This window comes from Macrotis lagotis, chromosome 1 (assembly GCF_037893015.1).
Source record: "Macrotis lagotis isolate mMagLag1 chromosome 1, bilby.v1.9.chrom.fasta, whole genome shotgun sequence".
In the NCBI taxonomy this organism is placed as follows: domain Eukaryota; kingdom Metazoa; phylum Chordata; class Mammalia; order Peramelemorphia; family Peramelidae; genus Macrotis; species Macrotis lagotis.
The window spans coordinates 310,948,792-310,969,088 of NC_133658.1; the positions used below are offsets into that span (position 1 = coordinate 310,948,792).

The 20,297-nt window shown below is 36.0% G+C and overlaps 1 protein-coding gene across 3 annotated transcripts in view; it reads right to left on the reverse strand.

Moving 5' to 3' along the window:
- Positions 1-20,297, reverse strand: part of PHKB (phosphorylase kinase regulatory subunit beta) — a 256,778-nt gene that overhangs the window by 37,684 nt on the left and 198,797 nt on the right. For all 3 annotated transcript variants that reach the window (XM_074211412.1, XM_074211413.1, XM_074211414.1), the window contains 7 exons: positions 17,562-17,645; positions 17,001-17,105; positions 16,038-16,120; positions 15,386-15,476; positions 2,239-2,300; positions 1,988-2,150; positions 1,024-1,105 (listed from right to left, as the gene is read on the reverse strand). In XM_074211412.1, coding sequence (XP_074067513.1) covers positions 1,024-1,105; positions 1,988-2,150; positions 2,239-2,300; positions 15,386-15,476; positions 16,038-16,120; positions 17,001-17,105; positions 17,562-17,645 — 670 coding nt within the window. The remainder of the gene's footprint in view (positions 1-1,023; positions 1,106-1,987; positions 2,151-2,238; positions 2,301-15,385; positions 15,477-16,037; positions 16,121-17,000; positions 17,106-17,561; positions 17,646-20,297) is intronic.

Consider the following 20,297-nt stretch of genomic DNA (forward strand, 5'->3'; position numbering starts at 1 on the left):
CCTGTGATGTAAGCAGAACAGGGATTATTAAGGATTTGAATAATATTTATCCCTTCCTTAGAACATTATATTTAGTCACATCCAGATTTATCCTCTCTCATGAAGAATTTTTAGAATAGTAAGACTGAATTTGCTAATAATTGTCCCCAGACTTTTGTGTTATTCTTTGACAGTCTTTCACAGCCAAATGTAAAGTATTTAAATGTATTAAATGTTTCAAAAATAATGAAAATAAATACTGACTTAAAACCAAGAACATTCCAGGACATTGGATTTTGAGTCTTCTTAGGTTATTACAGACCATCATATGGACATGTTTAGAAATTATTTTTTTATCAGTCTCTCTTAATTCAGTTTTAGACTGCAATTTCACTAAATGCCATATTTCATTCCAATTCTACTGCAGAACAAAAAAAGACTAATTTTTATAGACAACTCAATTTGATTTCAATCTTAAAATATAGGGGAAAATAACACTGAAACAAAACTGTCAATATGCAACTGCTGAGCCATTTTGAGGCTAACATGCACAGGCAGAAACCTTGTCTCAAACTCCATTCTAATGTAGGAGATTAAGTGTATTATCACCAAAAAAACCCTCTGTGCCCAGAATTACAATCACCCAACACTGCATGAAAACAATTTAGCAGTTCATACATTTAACAGCTCATTCCACTCTAGGGGCAATGAATATGTGCTTTCCATTTAAAGCAAAAACTGTCTTAATGGAGAGGAAAATAACTGCAACTTCTTCAGTGTATGTCCATTATTCACCTTCCTTAGGAGTAAACTGGACAAATACTTCCTACTCTATTGGATTTTCTTTTTTTAGGTTTTTGCAAGGCAATGGGGTTAAGTGGCTTGCCCAAGGCCACACAGCTAGGTAATTATTAAGTGTCTGAGGTCACATTTGAACTCAGGTCCTCCTGACTCCAGATCCAGTGCTCTATCCACTGCGCCACCTAGCCCCCCTTCCTACTCTATTAAAAAAAAAAAAACTTTCCCCATATTCTATATATCTACCTTCCTTAGTGATGAAATTAGGACCTTCTCTTTTAAGCAGTAAACCCAAGAGAATGGCCTGACTTGCCAGACAACTGCAGTCCTAAAAAAAGAAAAAAAGAAAAAAAGAAAAGAAAGATAAATTACTATTTGTAACTGGAAGGAAATAAACATGTAACATGGTATCTCGGAAACAGAAGGAATATTAAACATTATCCCTCTCTATCCCTTTCTCATCACAGGTTTGTGATGAGAAACACATGAGATTATTCTTTTACTCAATAAACATTTATTAAACTTCTGTTTTCAGAAAATTATGAAAAGCTATTGTCACAGAGCTAGAGACTAATGGGGGATAAAGGCAGAAACATATAACCATGAGACACAATATTATATGATTGGCACATTGGAAAGGTGCAGTTCAAAGTACTTTTTGACATCACGGAAGAATTATTAATAACTGAGAAAGGCTTCCCAGAAGAGGTGACACTTGAATTGGCTTTAAAGAATACACACACACACACACACACACACACACACACACAATTGTTGAATTCATATTATATATATATATGTATATACATATATATATATATAAAATTGTTGAATTCATATATATGAATTCAACAATTTTTTGGAAATGTTTCTTCCACATTAAGCCAAAAAGCTATCTCTGCAACTCCAACCCTTTGTTCCTAGATCTAACCTAAGGACCAGTCAAAACAAGTCTAATGCATGTTGGTACCCAGGATGTCAGCAAATCAAAAGATTTTTATAAAATGCTTTGCAAATTTTAGAGCATTGATGAATGCCAGTTAAAATGATGATAATGATATATAAAGTATAGAATTATAAGTCTAATAAATAATTCTTAAACTTCATGATTAATTTTGATAAGCCTCTGAGATAACAAAGAAAAAGCCAGAAAGAACATATGGCAGGGATGGGTCTTCTGATCTCACTCAGGGTTACTAAATTGCCTTACATTTAGTTTTTGAAGAATTTCATGGGTTGATTTGTTTCTCCATTCCATAACTGATATGTCTGGCTGCTGTTCCAACTCAGATGCATTGGGAGTACTGGCTTGTCTTTTGACTTTAGAATGCTTGGGGAGTTCAAGCTCTTCAAAACTCTTAAATTCTGGTAGCCTAAGAATAAGAGAAAAAATTCCACATTTCATACATTTTAGCAATGTCTCAAGAAACACAATGATGGGATATTCCACATGACACTCACTCTTCTGTGTCACTGATTCTTAGAAAATCAAGTTGTTCAACAACAGCTCCTGATATCAATGTCTGAAATAGAGAAGATGGAGAAAAAAAGTTAGACTAAAGTCTTCTAGACTTCTTAATTGGTGTTGTACAGAAAATAAATTTGGTATTATTAAACATCAAAATTAGAAAAAGTAATAAAAATTCACATAGAGTTAAGTGCTGATGTCATAACAAATACTAATATAGACCCTTAGTCTTCTCTGTTTCACAAACACTAAGTCTTCCACTGTCCTTAAAAAGCTAATATAATGAAGGGTTATTTTTTTTAATTAAAGACAATATTTATGTTTTAATTCTATTTTCAACTACATGAACTACATGAAGCCATTCAGTTCAATTAAAAAATGAAACAAAACAATAAGCACTATCTGAAAAGCTGGGCAGCTAGGCGGCACAGTGGATAGAATGCCAGGGCAAGAGGCAGATAGGCTCTTCTTCATTAATTCAAATCTGGGCTCATACACATACAAGTGGTATAACCCAGGGCAAGTCATTTAATCCTGTTGCCTCTGTTTCCTCATCTGTAAAATGAGCTGGAATAGGAATGGTAAGCCATTCCAGTGCCTTTGCCAATAAAACCCCAAATAAGGTCACGAAGAACACTGAAAAAGCAGTGAACAAAATCTGAGAGATGCTATCTGCATAAGTTCTGTTTGGTCTTGATCTGTGTTTTTAAAAAGGCAATACAGAAAATTATTTTTGTCATTATTGCCCAACAACAGAATACTTTCAAGTTTCCATTAATCTGGTCCTGTATGTGGATTATCTAAACTCTTCTTTCATTTTCCTAGAAACACATATTTGGCATTTAAACATTCATTAAAAATCCAAATAAAATATTTGAAACTTAAAACACTGAATGGTTTCTGCTTCTTAGAAGACAGTACAGTGAAGGAAATAGTAACTGATAACCATTCTGTGAATTATGCATGACTTCAGTCATATATGCTACTACTGACTATCACTATCAGCTAATTGAGACTTAATTATTAGTAAAGAAAGGAGAATCTGAACTAAAGTGATTTTTCATCAGTATTCTTTCCCAGTGATATTCACCACTTGGGAGGAGGGGAAGGAAAAGATATTGGCAGCATTACAGATCTATATAAATTTCTTTTATTGTCATTACTGTTAGAACCATAATATTTAATCTATATACCCAGAACCAAGGGATGCCAAGCAGGGTCAGTGACTTTAAAACAGAGAAAATGATTTGATCTCTTCATGAAGTCAAGGAAAAAAGTAGATAAGTTCTCTTGCTATCAAATGTATCTGTTAGATTAGCTCAACCAAAAATAGAAAGCGAGGGGCATGGCAATCAAGGAATATATTTAGAACCAAAACATAATCCAACCACTGATAAAAGAGGTAGCAAGCCAGGCTCAGAAGAGTTTACTATGAACCTAAGGTAGAAGGGCCAAAGCAACAACAAACATGTTGTTTAAGGGCAAAACAGGCTCAAAGTTAGGGCATGTGGAATTTTTTTAAAAGAACTAGACAGACCATAGGTGAACAAGGGAATAAGTATTCTCCAATGAAGGTGAGAAAAGAAGGCACACAATTTCAATGGGACCAAAATATGGAGACTTTAAAGTTGTGATGTAATACTGTTAGGTCAAAATCAAAGGAAAGATAATTAGAGACAAAAATAGGGAAAGTTGGTTCTCACTGGAAGTTTATGGATTGTTGTCTTTAGAAAAAAGAAGCATATAGAGTAGATATTTCCAGGGAAGAAACAGGGAAAGGTTTTTCAGGATATAACATGAGGTAGTCAAAGATAAATAATTTAGGGGGAAAGGAGAGGGTAATAAGAAGGAAAGTTATCATCTTAACATGGGATGTCTATGCCAATACAAAAGAACAAGGGTGGGGAACATCTGGTCTATGAGCCATTTGATGCTGCCACAGCAACTGAATTCAAAATTCTATAAACCTAGGAGTTTTTAATGGTGAATTAAATAAATGTTTGATCAAATATAGCACATGAAGGATGTTATAAACATCCAAATGGTCCTTGGAAGAAAAAAAAAGGTTCCTCATACCTGCTGTAGAAGTAAATTTTAGAGGCTACAAAATGGAAACTCTAGACAACCAATACTATGGCAATGGAACTAGAAGACCTGAGTAATAATGAAGCAAGAGAACTAAAGTTTATCAAATGTCCTATAGCTGATACTAAGGAACAATATTAAACTTCATTTTACTGTATTTTCTGCTTAATAAACATAAATTCTCTCAAATATTTATAAGCTATGAACCAAACTTATTCTCTCCTATTATGATGTCTCACACATTGTGGTGAATGAATGTTTACTGAATAATATCAAATAATTATTTCTCCCCCCCTTCCACTTAATTTGTAGCGCTTCAACATAAATCCTTTGAAAAATCATCTAAAATGTTAGTATACAATTATTGGGTAATTAGGGAAAGAGTAGGAGTGAAAAACATTTGATTTTCTCCCTGTCAGGGGACCTAGGGCTGAGTGGTACCCAGGAGCTAAGTAATAACAGTTTGGAACCTGAAAGGTATATCCAGTCATGGAGGAGGAAAACTTTCTGGATTTCTAAAGTACAGAAATTCCATCGCTATATATACTTTCATGATAATGACTGAATTTGAAGTACCAAAAAAGAAACTTGGATATATTCTAGTTCACATTTTTGAAATATAGTACTATGAAGATCTCAAATTCACATTTATTATTAAAAAACATATAGTATTGCATAAACCAATAAGGCACTGGTTATTATTTAGATAATCCATTCACTCTTCAATCAAAAGGACCTTAGGATTTAGAACTAGAAGGGACTTTAGGGATCATCTAGTCTAACATTTTACAAAAGAAAAAAAAGGCACAGACAAAAGCTATACAGGGAGTAAAAATAGGCAAGTGAGAGAATGACTTTAAAAAAAAAAGATTTCCTCTTTCCCCCCCCCTTTTTGACTTGGAGTTATAAAGCAGGCAGAAGTGAAAAGATGAGGCATATAAAAATGTTGCTCCTAATGACTAAATAGCTTTGCTACTTTTTTCAGACTCATTAAAGCCCTAAGAAACCTACTACAGAGTCATGAACAAAGTATATGCTTGAAAAATAGCTCTCCTTATTGATTACAGCAATGGCAGACAAGAGAAAAATAATTAGTAAAACTGGAAGAGTGACATTGAATAAAGTTTTAGAAAATAATTTAGGACAGACCTTTTTTGTTTTCTTCTTTATTATAAACTTAACAATCATTAACAAACAAGGCTATTTCAGTAATCCAGTAATAACCAAAAGGAGGAACATGTATGAAATGATTAATTTCTGTTATATACACTTTTAGTTTTTTTACATTTTAAAAATTCATTTTTATTTTCTATTACTACAATAATCTTGTTATGAGAGTAAACATAACCCCCCCACCACCACCACCAAGAAGGTGAGAAACCTCAAGAATAGTAAGAGAGGAAAAAAATGTACTTCAGTCTGTGTTCAGATTCCAACAGCTCTGTCTCTGGGATGAGTTGCTTTCTTTATCATAAGTCCACCAAAGAAGTTGCTTTATTATTTTTCCCACAGTTACTATTACTAGCTGTATTTCCCTCTACTCTATTCCTTCCCACTCTCATTTATTCTATTCCCTCTCTCCTTCCACCCTGTCCCTGTTCAAAAATGTGTCATACACTAAGTACCCTTTCCCATGATCTTGCCTTTCTTCTATCACCTGTTACCCCTTCCCTCCCCCCATTCCCCCTTATCCCATCCCTTTCTTCTCATTTTTCTCTAGGGTAAGATAGATTTCTATACCTATTAAGTGTGAATAAGATTTTCTGTTTGAGTCATTTCTGATGAGAATGAAGGCTCATTTATTCCCTCTTGCCTTTCCCTGTTCCACTCCATTGGAAAGATAAAAGCTTTTTCTTGACTCTTATGTGAAATAGCTTAGTCCCCTCTTCCTCTCCTTTCTCTTCCTCCCAGTACTTTCCTTTATCACCCATTGACTCCTTTTTACTATATTATACCATTATATTCCACTCCTTCCTATGTCCTGTTTATGCTCCTTTTAACTGCTCGTATAAATGAGGAAAGTTCATATGAGTTATCAGTATCTCCTTCCTATGCATCATTAACTTCAACATTATTATGTTCTTCATAGTTAGTCCTTCTTGTCCATCCCTTCTATGGTTCACCTGAGTCCTGTACTTGAAAATCAAACTTTCTGTTCAGTTTTGGTTGTTTCAATAGGAAAGTTGGAAAGTTCCCTGTTTCATTGAAAGTCCATCTTTTGGTGGGGGTGGAGCCAAGATGGCAACATGAAGGGATCCAGTCTTAGGAGCTCTCTGATAAAAACTCATAAAGTAAGGACTCTAACTAAACTTTTGAGAGACAGAACCCACAAAGGGACCCAGTGAGGCAGTTCTCCTACTCAAGGTAACCTGGAAAAGAGCAGAAAGGCTCTGCTCCCCAGGGCCAGGGGGGGGCAGCCCACCAGAGGGGTGGCCCTGCCAGAGCCAAAGAACTTCAGCCTCCCGGAGGCAGCCCCAGGGCACTGGGAGCCTCAGCTCACAGCAGCAGGGGAGTCTCCTGAGCTGCACCCTGGGGAGCACCAGCACAAAGTGGGGGAACGGTGGGGGACCTCTGCAAGAGCAAGCACATGGAGCCCAGCCCTCAGGGCACACAGGGAGCAGCTTTGTCTTCCTGCAGGCCAGACCAGGAAACAGAAGCAGGCCAGTAAGTAGGAGCCCCCAGGGCATGAGCCCATTGAACTGAGGGAGGGGAGTGAAGAGAGACTGCCTAGCTCTGTCCTCTGCCCCTGGAACAGGATTCTGAGGTTCTGACAACATTCAGATCCTGATCCCAGTCTAGGCCCCTCCATAGAACAGCAGGCCCCCCCCACCTCAGCCCCGTGGCAGAGGGGGGTACTTATGGTCATTCACAGACCAGGAGGGAGGACATAACCTCACACACTGAGACCCTTGTGGGAGTGTCCCAAAAGCTCAGGAAGCACCCCCAAAAAACAGGCTTAGGCTGGGAAAATGAACAAACAAAGAAACAAGAGGAAGACCATTGAGAAATATTTTGCAAATGAGCCCAAGAAGGATCAAAATACACAGTCTGAAGATGAGGAAGCACAAGCTCCTGCATCTAAAGACTCCAAGAAAAACAGAAATTGGTCTCAGGCTATGATAGAGCTCAAAAAAGACTTTGAAAATCAAATGAGGGAGTTGGAAGAAAAACTGGGAAAAGAAAGGAGAGAGATGCAGGAAAAACATGAAAATGAAGTCAGCAGCTTAGTCAAGGAAATCCAAAAAAATGCTGAAGAAAACAGCATGCTAAAAAACAGCTTAGGTCAAATGGATAAAACAGTTCAAAAAGTTATTGAGGAGAAGAATGCTTTAAAAAGCAAAATTGGGCAGATGGAAAAAGATAAGAAAACTCTCTGAGGAGAACAAATCCTTCAGACAAAGAATAGAATTCAAGGAGATTGATGAATTTACCAGAAATCAGGAATCAATACTTCAAAACCAAAAAAATGAAAAATTAGAAGAAAATGTGAAATATGTCATTGAAAAAACAACTGATATGGAAAACAGACTTAGGAAAGATAATTTGAAAATTATTGGAATACCTGAAAGTCATGATCAGGAAAAGAGCCTTGACATCATTTTCAAAGAATTACTACAGGAAAATTGCCCTGATATTCTAGAAGCAGAGGGCAAAATAGAAATGGAGAGAATCCACCAATCCCCCCGAGAAAGAGATCCCAAAAAACCAACCCCCAGGAATATTATACCCAAGTTCCAGAACTCCCAAGCAGCCAGAAGACCACAGTTCAAATATCGTGGAGCTGCAGTCAGGATCACACAGGACTTAGCAGCAGCTACATTGGAAGCTTGTAGGGCTTGGAATGCAATATACTGGAAGGCAAAAGAGCTTAGAATGCAGCCAAGAATGAACTACCCAGAAAGGCTGAATGTCCTCTTCCAGGGAAAAAGATGGACTTTCAATGAACCAGGGGAATTTCAAAGGTTCCTTTTGGAATGGCCAGAGCTGAACAGAAGATTTGATCTTCAGATACAGGACTCAGGTGAAGCATGGAGATTGGAGGAGAGGGGGGAAATATGAGGGACTTAATGAGGATGAACTGCATGTATAGAAAAATGATACTGATAATATTCATATAAACCATCTCAGTTAATAGAGCAGGTAGAGGGAGCTTCTATAGTTGAAGCACAGGAGAAAGCTGAATTCGAAGATAAAATATGGTGTAAAAATGGAGTCAATAGGGAAAAAAGGGAAATGGAATGGGAGAAAGAAAAAGGAGAGGGGGAATAGTCCAAGATATTTCACATAATAAGATTTTTTTTATTACAATGAGCTATTGCAATGATATGGAAAGGGGGAGGCAAGGGGGAATGAGGGAACCTTTGCTCTCATCAGAGATGGCTAGGAGAGGAAACAGCAAATATGCTCAATGGGGTATAGACAACTGGAGTAAGAAGGAGGGGGAAGCAGGGGGAAGGGGTGGGGATGTGAATAAAGGAGGAGAGGATGGACCATGGGGGGACAGTGTTCAGATATAACACATTTTCTTTTTTACTTCTTGCAAGGGGCTGGGATTGGATGGCCTGCCCAGGACCATAGGGCCAGGTGGATTCTGGGCCTAAGGGGTGGTATGGGGGCTCAGGGCTTCTTGGCCCCAGGACCAGGGATCTGTCTGCTGCACCACTCAGCGACCCTACAGCAGAGTCAGAGTGAAAGGAGAGAGAAAATATAGTACATGGTGGTGGATAAATAAGAAAGGAGGGAGTTGCGATCAGCAATGGCAATGTTGGAAAAACATGGAAGTAACTTTTGTGATGGACTTATCATAAAGAATGTGATCCACTCACGACAGTGTTGATGGTGTTGAAACAAAGACTGAAACACATTTTATGTTATTATTTGGCGGAGGGTGCAGGGCAAGTGGGGCTGGATGGCCTGCCTGGGGCCACATAGCAGGGTGATCTTTGGGTGTCTGAGGCCAGATTGGGACCCAGGTGCTCCTGGCTCAAGGGCCAATGCTCTGTCTGCCACTCAGCCACCCCTACTATTATTACTATTTTATTTTATTTTGGGTCTTTTTTCTTCTTCTTTTTGGTTTTTGCAGGGCAGTGGGGATCAGGTGGCTTGCATGTCACATGGCTGTGTGATTGTTGGGTGTATGGGGCTGGATATGGACTTGGGTGCTTGTGGCTCCAGGGCTGGTGCTTTGTCCATTGCGTCACCTGGCCATACCTACAATTATTACTATTATTTTTTTTATTTTAATTTTTTTCTCCCCCCTTTACTTTTTTGCCCAAGCAAGTCTATCTATATTCATGGGGGGAGGGGTATTTTGTTTACTTGTAAACAAGTATATTTTATTAATGTAAAGAAAAACATTTCTACAAAATGAGAATAAAAAATAAATTAAAAAAAAGAAAAAAAGAGCAGAATCCAGAGAGAAATGGCATGGAAACTTATGGAGGATATTGCATCTTGGAAGCAGTTGGTAGAATCCAAGTCTGTTCAGAGATCAAGGAGAGGAGGTGGTTGGGTGGTGCAATGAATAGAGCACCAGCCCTGGAGTCAGAGTTCAAATCCAGCCTCAGACACTTAATAATTACATAGCTGTGTGAACTTGGGCAAGTCACTTAACCCCATTGCCTTGCAAAAAAAAACTAAAAAAGAGAGAGAGAGAGAACAAGGATAATGATAACTACGAGAACATCACAGGATTTGGGCAGGAAGTGCTATCTATATACTTTTCTCTGGCTCCCAAACAGTCCAGGAACCTGCTATCATCTGACCTGCCCTTAGGGAAGAAGAGGGGGACTACAACCAAGGAGCTGATGGGGTGCTTTGGAAAACTGGGTTCAAAAGAGACTCCAGGCTGTCCATTTGTTCATTGATTCAGTGCTAATGTCCTAAGTGTCTATTATACACTTCTAGATGGGAAAGATGCACAGAGAGAGATATTTGGTCCCTGTTCTCAAAAACTTTCCCATCAGTTGGGGGAAGATGAGGGACAGAAATAGTTTTAACCTAAATAAATGTGAAAAGTATGTCATAGAGTGACCAGAATCATGTCAGTGAATCTGGGACTAAGAAACAGGTAGGAAGGGAAGCAGGAATCCTGGGTCTGGTCCAAGACAATCTGAGTACTCTGGCTTCAGGTGAGATCATATGTGGAGTCACCTTTCTGGGAGGAGAGTGAACCAACCTGGTTAAAGCTGTGACTTCCTCAGTTCCTTACCCCAGTAGTCTCCCAGTACATGCTCACTGAATGATTAAATGGTGAATAAATGAATGGAAAAAATGAAAAAAAAAAAAGAAAGTCCATCTTTTCCCCTGAAAGAGGATGTTCAGCTTTGCTGGGTTGATTCTTGGTTATAAATCAAGATCTTTTGCCTTCTGAAATATCATATTCCAAGCCCTATGAGCCCTTAATGTAGATGCTGCCAGATCCTGTGTAATCCTGGCTATATGGCCACGGTAATTGAGTTGTTTGTTTCTGGCAGCTATTAGTATTTTTCTTTGACTTGGGAGTTTTGGAATTTGGCTATAATATTCCTGGAAATTTTTCTTCTGGGATCTCTTTCAAGAAGTGACCAATGAATTCCCTCAATTTCTATTTTATCCTCTGCTTCTAGGATCTCAGGGTAATTTTGCTTCAAGAAATATTATTTCTTGAAAAATGAAATCTAGGCTCTTTTCCTGGTGGTGACTTTCAGGTAGCCCAATAATTTTTAAATTATCTCTTCTGAATCTGTTTTCAAGGCTGGTTGTTTTTCCAATGAGATATTTCACATTTCCTTCTAATTCTTGGCTTTTTTGGAACAGTTTTAGTTCTTCCTGAACTCTCACAAAGTCATCAGCTTCCTTTAGTTCCATTTGAAGGAGTTATTTTCTTCAGAGAGCTTTTATATCTCCTTTTCCAGCTGACCAATTCTGCTTTTTAAGGCATTCTTCTCCTCATTTGCCTTTTGTGTTGCTTTTTTTCCATTTAACTTAAACTCATTTTTAATATATTATTTTCTTCAGTATTTTTTTTTGTATTTCTTTCACCAAGTTGCTGATTTGGTTTTCATGATTTATCTGCACCATTCTCATTTCTCCTCCCAATTTTTCCTCTACTTCCCTTAATTGCTTTTCAAAGTCTTTTTTGAGCTCATCCACAGCTAGAGGCAATTTTCTATTTCTCTTGGCCACTTTGGATACAAAAGTTTTGAGTTTGTTGTCTTCTAAATCTTCCATGGGACCAAAGTAATTTTCTTTGGTCAGATTCTTCTTTTTCTCTTCTTTGTGCATTTCCTCAGCCCATGACTGATTTATCGTACTTCCAAGGCTTTGGGAGGCTTTTGGGACACCCCACTGGGACCTTAATTCCACCAAGGTCTTATGAGAAGCTTTGACTGTTCTCTTGCCTGTGCTTTGATATGTGGATGGGCCCTCCCCTCTGCCCTGGAGCTGTAAGGAGAGTCACTGCTCGGCTATCATAGTGTGGAAGCCCATACTGCAACCTGAATCTAAGTGTGGACAAACAGCAGAGTCCTGCCCCAGGGAAGAGAAGAGAGATTTCTGCAGTCTCCTCTTACCTCCTTACAATCTGTGGGCTGTGCTCTGGATGTGCAGGCTGGTTTCCCCAGTTCCCATTCTAGGTTCTCACCGCAGGGCTGCTCTGAGACTGGTGCTCACTCCACACTCACTCTGGTGTGGCAGAGTTCTCTCATCACTCCTTCGAGCTGTTCCCAGTGATCCCTGGGGTGCACTGCGGCTTTTTCCAACCCCTGGACCCAGTGAAACAGACTTTTCCCACGGAATTTCTAAGCTGTCTTGGACTAGAAATTGTATCACTCAGTCTGACCCTCTAGATTTTGCCTAGAGTCATAATTTGATGGCTTTTAGAGTTTTTGGGGAATGAAGTTCCAGGAATTTATGCCTTCGTGCAGTCATCTTGGCTCTACCCCCCTACACTTTTAATTTTTTAAAAAAACTATATATATATATATATATATTCATATTTTATAAATGTGCATGTGATTTAACATAATTGTAACAAAAACGTCTTATTTGTGCTCCCTTCTTAACCTTTTTGTTTTCTTCTATGTACTTCTTTAGCATTTTACTGATGACCTTTTCTTTATTTTTATATCTATCACTAACCTCTAATTCACTCATGCCTCAAAGGGAATTCCTTCCTTATAAAAGACTCAATTAAAATAAGTCAAAACATGGCCCATGTCTAAAAATGTGTGCTGCATCCTACATCTTTAGCCCAGAGATCATCCTTTAATCTTCCAAAATCTGCTGTCTTCTGTACCTCCTGGACACTGTTGTCACACCTCCTTTCCCCCAGGCTGCCATCATTAAAACTCTCATTTACACAGATTTATATCCCACATCCCATTTCTACCCCACATCCTATTTCTACATAAAATTCATTATAACAAGAATACAGGAAAGTTCATTTTGATCTTTAAATACTGCTTGCTTCTGACCTAAAGGCTCTCATGTTTTAATTTCATCTGGAAAATGGCTATTTGATTTCAATTCATTAATTTTAGAACTTGGCTTCAAAACCCAAGACAAAAAAAGTAGTTTTCATTCTTTATAGCAATTTTCATGTAGAAACTATTATAAATAATTCATTATTAATTTAGTTAGTTTTTACTGCTAATGTGATTGCAATGAAAGCATATAACCCATGGAATTTTTTCTATATAATAATGTATTCCCATAGATGATGCTGAAAAAGACTTAAAAGAGTTCTTCATCTTTAGTCACTGATAAAGAGAAAGCAAAAAGTAAAAACATTGATTTTGTTTTCATTTATTCTACAATATTATACTAACTGAATAGTTTATCAAAAACAAGTCACTTAAAAAAATTAAACTGCTGACTACACTTTCCTCTTAGAGAATCCCCTGGGGCACAACTAAAGATGCAAAAAAATTACATACATTGAAGTGGAAATTAAAGAGAGAATGAGAAGTCATATCAATTATGCTGATGAAAAAGATGATTATGTGAGTCTAAAGTATGGTATAATAGGAAAAGCACCATTCTGGAAATTCAGAGACCTGTGTTCTCATCCCAACTGTCTTAATAGGCAGTTAGGTGGCAGAGTGAACAGTGATGAGCCTGGAAATCAGGAAGACCTGAATTCATATATAGCTTCAAACCCTGATTAGCTGTGAGACACTTGGCAAGTAACTTAACTCTTGTTTGCATCAATTTCTTCATCTGTAAAACTTGCAGGGTTGTTGTGAGGATCAATTGAGATAATAATTGTAAAATATTTGTGCCTGGTACATAGAGCTATATAAATATTACTTATTATTGTTATCTGCTTTTATGATCTTGGATAAATTTATTCCCTTCATTGAGTCTCAGCTTTCTTCTCTGTCCATGGATTGATTGGAATAATGAATTAGTATGTTGATCAATGAAAAAGAGAAGATTTGAGATAGTGTGGGGGGGTGGGGGGGGAATGACAACTCTCTTCTAGCATTTTAAAGGCTTTCATATGGAACCAGAAGCAATAGGTGGAAGGTACAAAGAGGTAAAATTAGATCTGAGATCAGAAAGAACTACCTAACAAATAAGCCAACCAAAATGGGCTGTTTCAAGAAGCAGAGGGTTTCTCCTCCTTTGGGGGGGGGGGGCTTCAAACAGAGGCTGGATGAATGAACACAGAGAGGGGATTTCAGTGAAGCTCCTTCTGAATCCTGTATTGTTGTAAGCTATCGCTAAGGTCCCTTTCAGTTTTGACATCCTGTGACTCTGGGATTATGTGGTTATTCAAAAGGAGACTTCTCAATTTTACATTACAGACAAGAGTAAGAAAAACAAAGGTTTCTTATAGTGCTTAAATTCTGTTGTTCTCTGATAAGGTCCATCAGACAAAGTCAAAAGCAAAAAAGGCAAATTTTAAGGATTCAGGATCCTATCTTGCTAGAAAATCACTTTGCTTCTCTTTGCAATTTATACATCTCCCCTCAAATGAAGTGGAAACCTTCCAAAATATGAGAGGACTATTAAATATTTAAAGAAAATGGAATTGTTTTCAGATTCAATATTGCAGTGAAATTGGTTAACATCAAAGGCTGTGAGATCAGCAGAGCTAAAAAAAAGGAAGGAGGAAGACATTTGACTCTGTAAAAAAAATGTAGTAAGGGGGGCAGCTAGGTGGCATAGTGGATAAAGCACTGGCCTTGGAGTCAGGAGTACCTGGGTTCAAATCCGGCCTCAGACACTTAATAATTACCTAGTTGTGTAGCCTTGGACAAGCCACTTAACCCCATTTGCCTTGCAAAAACCTAAAAAAAATGTAGTAAGGAATATTAAAACAATACCAAGTATAAAAAACAAATGGAGAACAAGTCATTAAGTCTAATCTTCAACTTCAAAAAGCTGTGTGCTCTTCCCCTAGTATGGATTATGAATATCTTTTTTAAAAATTTATTTTAGGCAATGGGGTTAAGTGATTTATGCAAGGTCACACAGCTAGGCAATTATTAAGTGTCTGAGACCGCATTTGAACTCACGTCCTCCTGACTCCAGTGTTGGTGCTCCATCCACTGTGCTGTCCAGCTGCACCAACTTACGAATATCTTAAATCTTGGAATATATACATACATACATATATATATATATATATATATATATATATATACACACACACATATATATATATATATATATATGTAGATTTTCTGACTGACAAGATGGTTTGGAAGATTCCTATTACCATTCCATAATTCAGAGGTAGGGAGATGAATTAGGAGATTAGTGCAATAGTCTAAGAATGAGGTGATAAGGAACTCATTTTGGGAGGAATGATTAGATATGAAAGGCAGCATAGAAAAAAAAAGAAAAACTCTTGCCAAAGAAGCAGAAATTTAATTCCTTATAGTATATTTCAATGATCAATAACATTTATGAGCAACAAAAAGAGAAATGCTTAAGAAAATGACTTTAAAATTATAAGAAATTATATGATTAAAAACACTCTTTGACATAACTTGAATTAAAGTTTACACTAGTATCAATTCTACTGAAAAATAAGTAATCAGGCTTCATATTTTCCAAAAATACCTGTAGTCGATCAACATGAACCTTCACTCCTCCAACCATTCCTTTTTTAAAGGATGCTAGCATATCCAATATAGGGTTGAAACGGCTGCCTCTAAAATAAATAAAGTACGCTTACTGATAGAGTAATTATGAACATATTACTTATTCATCTCTTTATAAAAATTTATAAACACTTAATGTGCACAAAACTTTATGGAAGACCCTAGGAAAGCTACAATGATAAAGAATAAGTAGCCTCCAATCATTCTATGAGTGGTAAAAAGGCAAATGCAAAGAAAAACATGATTAAAAATTAGAATATAAGGACAAAAGACATGATATAAATGATATAAATCATATGTAAATATAAAAAGAATGATACAAAATAAGCTTGGAGGTCATTTCCCAAAGACATAGAGAGCAAAGTTTCATGCAAGAGGTAGAATCTGACTGTCAAGGAAGAAGGTCCACAAAGAGAGGAGTCAACCTTATAGGCATAGGAATCAACCAGACAACTCCCAAGTATTTACAGGGATGCTATTAATTATAAAAATAGTCTGTGAGGTATAATGAAGGTTAAGAAGAAGCATTAGACATGATGTTTGACTTCAAATATTTGACAATCCAAAGGAGGGAAGCAAGAAACATGTATTTTCTTTCTTTCAATCCCTACCTTATATTGTCCTCTCGAATGAGAACAAGGAACAATGGACGGCCATGCATCTTCCAATACTGTTTAATAAACTGCAATGCATTCTACCAAAATATAAAAGGACAAATAAATGTAAGGGTGCCATAGCTTAAAGGGATTCAAAATAACTAACAATCAATTATAGCAGTGCTATGGAAATACCCAACAAAATCCCTTAAGTCATGACTCATTCATTAGTGTAAATACCTAAGGCATAGAGTACTTAACTCAATAAAAGAGTTAACCTAAACTATTGATAAAAACCATTTTGATTTCAATCTCATCTGCTCAAAAATTCCTAAATGAATGCCCATTTTTTATCTTAATAAATACAGTAAATATAACTGAACCTTTCTTTGATAACTGAAGCTTTTGTGGGATTTTGGGGGCTCTTAATCAAAACATCAGTTCTCTCTATACTTATATCTGAAGCTGCAGACATAGAAGGTGAAGGAGACTGAGCTGAATCTGTCCTTATGCCAGGAAATACACTGGAAGTTTCTTTCTGGGCTAAGTTTCAGATATGTGCTTGTTATCTTCTATTTTTAACTCCTTCCTCTAAAAATAGAAATGTGGGGAGTAAAAAAACTAGTTAATTGCAAATATTCTTTCCTGGTATAGTTGCACATACCTTGTAAAGGGGAAAAAAACCCTCAAATTCCACTGACATGACCCAGAGAATGACTATTCTTATTCAGTCTGAAAATAGGTATAATTAAAAAAAAAGTATCAGCATGATTCTATCTAATGTCCTCAAATTCAAAAGAGATTCTCTGATTACTTCAGGGTAAAATAAATTTCTTCTCTGGAAGCTACCTAACCCTAGTGTCCTGTTCACAGAGGGGTAGATTTTGTAAAGTCAGATGATGCTGATACAATGATAGTGATACAGAAGATTAGTGATTCCAGTCATATTATTAGAAGAAAATTTTGCTTCAAAGATACCTTAATATCATCAATCAGCAATAATACATCCTGAGACATGTAAAAATCACTAAGGTCAAAGATGATGGGGTAACAGACCACAGTCTTGCCTAGAATTCGATAAATCTGTAAAACAATAGGAAAAAAGTTAACAAAATAAATATGCACAAATAAGATCCAAAGTCCTTCCTTATAAAAAGTGAAAAATGAAGACAAAACCCAAATAAACAGTAGACTAATTAAAGTCTATGGAAAAGCTTATAAAAGCCTTAACTTTTTCAGTCAGTTTTTAAAAATTAGATTCACTTTCAATACTAAGTAAACAGTCAAATATATCTGTAATTATATACTTAGAAAATTCCAGAAATAATTTTTATTCTTATGTCTTTCATTCATAGAGAATTTTCATTAAATAATAAAAAACAAGCATTAACATTTGTTTGGGAAAGATATGACTTCACTTAAGTAGTATGAAAACGGTTGGAGAATAGGTCAAAGTCATTTAAAAACATGGCATATTGAAATGTGAACAATGTTTTATACAGGGAATTTCATGGATTTTGTTTAGTATTTTTTTAGGACCTTTGAGGTGCCAAGGCAGCCAATGGGCCTGTCCGGTCTTCCAGAGAGTCCTAACTTTTCATTGATGCCCAGATGGAAATAAGCCTGCAAAACACAAATATATGGAAAATGGTCAGTTATGTTCCAAGTTCTGATTCACAAGGGTTGTTCTGGGCAACAAATTATTTTTCCATCCTTAATTTATACTTACTTTTGAATTAGAATGGTAAGATTTTAGAATTAGAGGAAACAATTTAGTTCAACTCCCTCATTTTTCAAATAAGTCAGCCAGTGATAGAGTTCAAAATAAGGACCAAGACTCTGAGACTGGTCTCAATTCATCTCTTCTCTCTGGTCATGTTCCATAGTTCCTTCTGAACTCCATTAGAGGTTATGAAGAAACTGTACAATCTCTCTCACTGGAAGAATAAGCCAGCTACTAACGGTAAATTTCAGTCTTTTCAGGAAGAGTAGATATCTCAATATGTTAAGTAGTCAATTTCAAATTCATTTTCTAATATTCTAGATTCTATTCATTTAACAAATTATTGGGGGAAAATCCACTACAAACGTCCTAGGGCAACAAAAAATCCCACCAGGAGAAACTCTTACTTTAGAGAAGGCACAATGAACAAGCTCAAGATAAGGTTTATACACAAATGATCAGTGGTCAACTGAACTGGGGAGGCTATGCACAGTGTTCCTGCAGCAATAGTAAGTTTATTTATTTGTATTTAAATCGTCTGAATAAGAAAAAAAGTTAACCAATACAAAATATGTTATAATGTTTTATATTGGTTGTTTAAAATAATAGGAAAAGGATGAATAACAACTATTGCTCTAACAAGTGTTTTAGGAAGCAATGGAACTAGTTTTGGACCTGAGTTTAAAACTGGGTCCTGTCACCTATTCCTCTGGGATATCACAAGATCACTTTAACTCTCTCAGTCTCAGTTCCACATCTAAAAAGTTTAGTTGGATTAGATAACAATCTGACAGTTCTAAATCTATAATTCTTAAACAGGCAATGTTTATTTTGCTGAGTTTTTTACTTTGCTACCACATACTGTTAGTTAAGGGTTTTCTCGTAATTTATGATTTTTTTATCCTAAACTTGCTATAACTGTTATATAATATACTACAACAAACAAATCACTGCTGCTTTAGTTTTCATTTTACTTTATTTTAAATAATTTTATGCCATTTATATTCTCAGTTCTTTAAATGTACCTGTGCCAGGATAACATACTGAATATAGATGCACAAAAATGTAAGAGAAATGTTTGAAAAATAACATAGATCTAGGGATGGAGGAAATTCAGAATACAGTTAGTCAAACTTTCCCCTTTGTACACTTGGGGAAACTGAAGCTCAGGGAAATTCAGTGACTTTCAAAGATCATATAGTAATAAACATTAGATATAACTTTCCTTGAATAACAAAAGCCTATTTGACATTACAACTAAGCAGAAGAGCATCCAAAGGAGAGATTATTTTTGAGACAAACATTATGTGTAAAATCTAAGTTTTATAAAATATAAATAAGAGAAAACAGTAGAAAACTCATACATAGAATTTATTTAGTGGGAATGAAAAGAAACAAGATGGCACTCCTGTTTTCTTGACCAACCACCATTTTCTTTCTTTTTTAAAAAAAATTATTTTACCTAGTATTTTCAGAAGTTAGCATCCTCTTCTGCTTGTGTAACTGTGTCCATTCAAACTGAAACCATCTTTCCTTTTCTTAGTGGTATTGTGTACTGTCACTGAAAATGATCCCTTATACCACCTGCTTAGAAACCCATTGCAAGTTCTTTTGTTGCAATTAAAGAATAAATTACCAAGCAGAATGTTAATCCTCACAGGAAAATGTCTGAATTTGACACATTTGGAAGTCGACCTCTGATAACTGTAATTAATGGACATAATTTGGGAGAAAAGACTTGACTTTAAAAAACAGTCCTGCATCTACCAATATGCAAGTGTAAACAAAGAACCAGTGGACAAAATTTTAAATCATAATAACCCTTTAAAGATCATTGTTGTTAAAATTAAATTTTTTATGGTCTTGGGGTTGAAGCTAGGGAGAGAGTTCTATTCCAATTCTCATTGCTTAATATATGAGTATATTATTTACTCATACCTCTATAATCTATCCATATATTTAAATGGGTAGCATTGTTTACTTAACCTACAAGAGTGTTGAGGCTTATTAAGTTACATTATATAAAATTGTTCTTGGTCATTAAAAGGTCAGAAATTAAAAAATATATATTTTATTTTTAATTTATGGAATAAAACAAGCATTACTGTAATAGTGTAATTTTTAAAAACAAGATTGCATGTGAAACCCAAAATGTATTATGACAATTTGCTATTCCTTTTTTAAATAAAATGTATCAGTCTAGAGTACTTTAGATTTATTTCTCAAAAAGTAATCACAGCACCATTTTACAAATGAGCAAGTCACACTGTTGTGGTTAGACATCCTTTAAGGAGTTCTTATTGTTATAAGGGAAAACTTGAAGTCTCAAGTGTTATCAGACATATTTGTGATTTCTCACATGTGATCTTGGAAGTCTTCATATATGTCAGATTGTGAAATTTCATGTACTTATATACACACAATGTTATAATAGTGATCAAAAGACTCAGAAATACATGCAATGCTCTTATATTGCAGATATGTACTAATGAGTAGAAGCATGATAATAACAATGGCTATTACATGGATTTAGGCATACCAGAAACCAAAAA